We start from the raw sequence: 4,405 nt of genomic DNA on the forward strand, positions 1-4,405 counted from the left end.
TCATAGTTAAAAACTTTAATTATCAAATTCCTAACACCCCTTGTTTCACCACTAACATGATTAGTTAAATCAATGACATTACTCGTTAAATTCATAAAAGAAAACTAGTGAATTATTTAACACGTTTTGGTAAATAATTGCATGACAATTTGACAGGTTACAATTTTAATTAGGGCTTGATAAATTTATAAGTAAAACTACGGATTTAGCAAGATGTTAAAGATTTAACAAGTCATGTTGAGAATTTGATTATAAAAAAAAGGTCATATTGAGGATTTTACCAGCAAGAGTAAATACTAAAAAATAATTTTTCATTTCACATTCTTCCCTAAAATTTCCCCTCTATTGTCATTATTGAGCCATACAAGTGTGTTAATTAACAAATAATATTACAGAATTAACAAGTAATGTAAGAAATTTAACAAGTAAGATAATATTACAAAATTAACAAATAATGTAAGAAATTTAACAAGTAAGAATAACAGTGTTGTTGTCATTCCAATGATAGGTCCATGATCTATCTTTTGTCATGTCAAGCAGGGATTGCAAAATTGTCAACTTGTCAAACAAATAATAAGTAATTTTTGGGTCCTTTTCTATAATTTTTGGACCCTTATCTGTAATTTTTTGGTCATTTTCTGTATTTTTTTATGTCCTTTTCTGTTTTTTTTTCCTTCTCTCATGTTTCAGTACTAAATTTTTTGATTTGACAATAATTTTCTTATGAGATCCTCATTTTCATTCTCCCTTTTTTTAGTCAACTAATGATAAAAAATAAAGCTTTCTATAATTTACTTATATAATGAAAAAAATTAAATCTATTAAAACGCAACATAATATTTTATACTCATTTTTTATTACATTAAGAGGAGTTAAACTTTAGACATTTACTAATGTCCCATCTCATCCTAGCTGCTTTGGTTTAAGTAAATTTATTCTTATTCATTTATGCCAAGTCTAAGAGACGCCTCTAAACAGCCATTTGAAACAAGAGAATATGATATAAGATCACTTTGTGTGTGTGTGTGTGTGTAATTATTACTTGTAGAATTCCATGACTCCTAAAGCAGAGAAAGCACAAGAAGCGACTTTGAAACCAGAAAAGCCAGAACATTTGCAAAGAGATTGAAATTCTTTCTCAGTTCGTTCTCCTCCACCATGAAGAAACATGATGTTGTCCAAGCTTGCTACGAACTTAGCTTCCTCTGTTGCTCCAATTTCTTCAGGCATTATGTATTCCACTACTATGACCTTCCCTTTTTCTGGCAACGATTCATGGCATTTCCTCAACACTTTTATGCTATTTTCATCCGACCAATTGTGGCACACAGCCTACAAAACATATATATTACCCACAACGTAAAGAAGATTCATGATATATGGAAAAACTGATTGGTCATGTCGATCATCTCGCAAGATTTTTTTTTTAAATTTAGTCTATGAGATACTTGAGAATATATAATGCCATTTTATGACGCAATATTTTAATACGATAATGCTAAACATGAATATAATAGTTATTGTCTGACAATATGACATTCATGACGTTGAAAGGCTTGGTGTGGATTTGAAATTGTAGCCAACTTAACCTGATGACCATAATTAGAAAAGCATATATACATGTGATAGAGGCATGCGAAGATCTTATTTGACTAATTAATGTGTTATGTTATACTTATTCACATATATTTTTGTATAAACGTAGTCAAGAATATATCCTTATTCACATATCTAATATAATATGAAGTTGAAACTGAGATGACAAACTTTCGCACTAACCTTCAACATAATGGCATCCCCTTTTGGAACGCTTTCAAACATATCCCCTCCAACATGCTCGATCCCTTCATAAAATTTGAACCTCAAATGATAATTTTAATAATATTACTAAATAAAAAATTAAAAAAAACTCCCTTCAGTTTCAACTACAGAAACTAGTTGACAAGTTTGCTTCCATTCTAAGTGTAAAACCTAGATATCTTTTGTCTCTCTCATTTATTATTTTTTCATAAAACGACCTCTATTAATTACACACAATTAACAAGGGTATCTTAAGGAAATCAATACATATATTTTTTTACAAATAACTAACCAACTCAATTCATGAATATATGTAAATTAGTTAACTAGTTCTTGCATTTAGAATTGGAGAGATGGAGTGGAAACATAGTATTAGTAGAGATAATGAACTTGATGTACTTGGATGAGGTGTTGCGTTTTGAATAACATTGGGCAGATCAAAATTGATTCCCTTAATTGAAGGATACTTTGAGACAATCATTTTGAGGTTTTGGCCAGTTCCACCACCAACATCAACAAGTGTTGATATTCCCTCAAATCCTTTGTATATTTCCAATATTCTTCTCATTTCTATGTTGCAACGGTTGGCCATTGCTTTGTTGAAAATATTGTTCCATGTTGGATCTTTCTCAGCGTATTGGTACATTGGCATTCCATGAACTTTCTTGAATAAGTCATTGTCTTCCTCTATAATTGCCACCTTAAAATTCATCCTGCATCAAAACATAGAAACAAGAAAAGTATATTAGTAGGTCCTCATATTTTGATTGCATTTTATTATTAAATCTTATAGCTTGTTTTTATTATTTTCAGTTCATTTAGTCGATCCATTTGCAACATTTTCTCTATAATTTTAAAAATACATAAAGGACCAGGAACCAGCATTGATAGAGTCAAAACAGATTTTTATCATATCAACAAAGAGATTAGTTAAGTAAAGACACCAACAAAATTAACTTGGTCAGTATCATCATCTTATATGCATTTTTAAAACCAAAGGGACTATAACGTTTAATACAGATCAAACTGAAGGGTTTGTGAATAATGAAAGAAAACTATATGGACAAGAAATAAAATGAAATAATCAAAGTACAAGGACTTACTTACTCTTGTATTTTTCCTAGAAACAATTAACAAGTGTATTCAATCAAAGCAAATTAGTTTTTCTGAGATAACTAGATTGTGGATCACGTACTTTGCAATGAAATATAATAAACCAAATTTGTAGGGAATATGTTAGGAGCACAAATTTAAAAGAAAAAGTTCATCTCAAAAGACTATCTTATTAGGTGGAAGCCTCATACTTCACTTGTAAGGCTTCTTAAGATGAGACTCATAACAATGCCCTCTTTCCATGACATCGACCACTTAATTAATGAAAGGCTAATTATGAACACAAGTATAAAAGGAGAACTCATTTTAATACTAGCCTGTTGGATGGAAAATTCTCCACTTTACTTATAAGGCTCATCAACATAGGACTCATAGCATTGCCCCCTCTTCATGGTATCGGCCTCTCAATGATAGGCCAATTATGAGTACACTCTAAAGGGTTTATCACAAAAGACTAGCCTGTTAGGAAAGAAATCTATCATGCTTATAAACCCATTTCACTTGTGAGACTCTTTAATATGAAATTCATGAAAAAATATCTTTTTTATGGAAAAAAAGTTACCAAGCATCCATAAGTGCCTTATGGCAAATGAATGATGAGAAGAGAGTTAAGAATCCTCCATCATCCCCACCAACAAAGTACTTTCCCACCGGAGAAATCGCATAGAGTCTCTCAGTGCTGCCATCTTCCTTTTCACCAATTGAAAAATTCAGAAGAGAGTGACTTGCAAGAAGCCTCAAGAGACGATCTATCCTGAAAGCCAATTCTTTGTGCTGAGATGAACTTGGAAGCTTTGAGGCAACTTCAAAAGCTGACACATGTCTTCCTCCTTCCTTAGCTATGATCTCAAACACGTTGAGCTCAAGCGAAGCTTTAAGAACTGCACAATAGATCTGGCTACAACACTGAAGCATGGCCGAAAGGGCATATGAATCTTCTGGTTCTTCATTAGGACAAGTCTCTTTAGAACCCAATGAAGCCATGGCTTCTCCCTCCTCCTCCTTTCTTTTGTTTGTTTACTTTTCTATTTTTGCGAACTTTGCATGTGTAATTGAACCTCGCAGCATGCAGAAATTTATAGCCGAAATTCTAGTGAAAAAAAATACACATATACATGAGGCTTATTAAATCATCCACGAAGTTTATTGCAAAAAGAATTTCATCCACGAAGTTGATTGCAAAAGTCATAATGCTACTTTTAAAAAATCAAAGGATAATTAATTTTTTTGGCCATGAAGGCGTGAAGTCAAATAATAAATTTAAAACAGAAACGTGAAAGCAAAGATGAGTAGAAAGTCGAAAGATGATAGCATTTGATTGAATTATATGACCCGTTTGTTTTAATTTATTTTATTAAAAAATCACTTAATTTTTTTTAAATTATTTTTAACTTTTTATTATGTTTATTTAAATATTTAAAAATAATTAAAGTCCCAAAAAAAAGCATAATGCTGATTATTTTAAAAAACTACTTTGAATAACTTTTAAAAA

The 4,405-nt window shown here is 31.0% G+C and overlaps 1 protein-coding gene across 1 annotated transcript; it reads right to left on the minus strand.

The window, feature by feature from the left end:
• Positions 1-761: 761 nt before the first annotated feature.
• Positions 762-3,942, minus strand: LOC129314452 (isoliquiritigenin 2'-O-methyltransferase-like). The gene is made up of 4 exons (XM_054957892.1): positions 3,476-3,942; positions 2,200-2,513; positions 1,780-1,844; positions 762-1,332 (listed from the first exon to the last, which is right to left on the minus strand). Exons 1-4 carry the CDS (start codon positions 3,895-3,897, stop codon positions 1,039-1,041), a joined length of 1,095 nt encoding a protein of 364 aa, XP_054813867.1. The 5' UTR covers positions 3,898-3,942; the 3' UTR covers positions 762-1,038.
• Positions 3,943-4,405: the final 463 nt, after the last annotated feature.

This window comes from Prosopis cineraria, unplaced genomic scaffold, assembly GCF_029017545.1.
Source record: "Prosopis cineraria cultivar Desert tree isolate PC_DT_omini unplaced genomic scaffold, ASM2901754v1 PC6, whole genome shotgun sequence".
NCBI classification, from domain to species: domain Eukaryota; kingdom Viridiplantae; phylum Streptophyta; class Magnoliopsida; order Fabales; family Fabaceae; genus Prosopis; species Prosopis cineraria.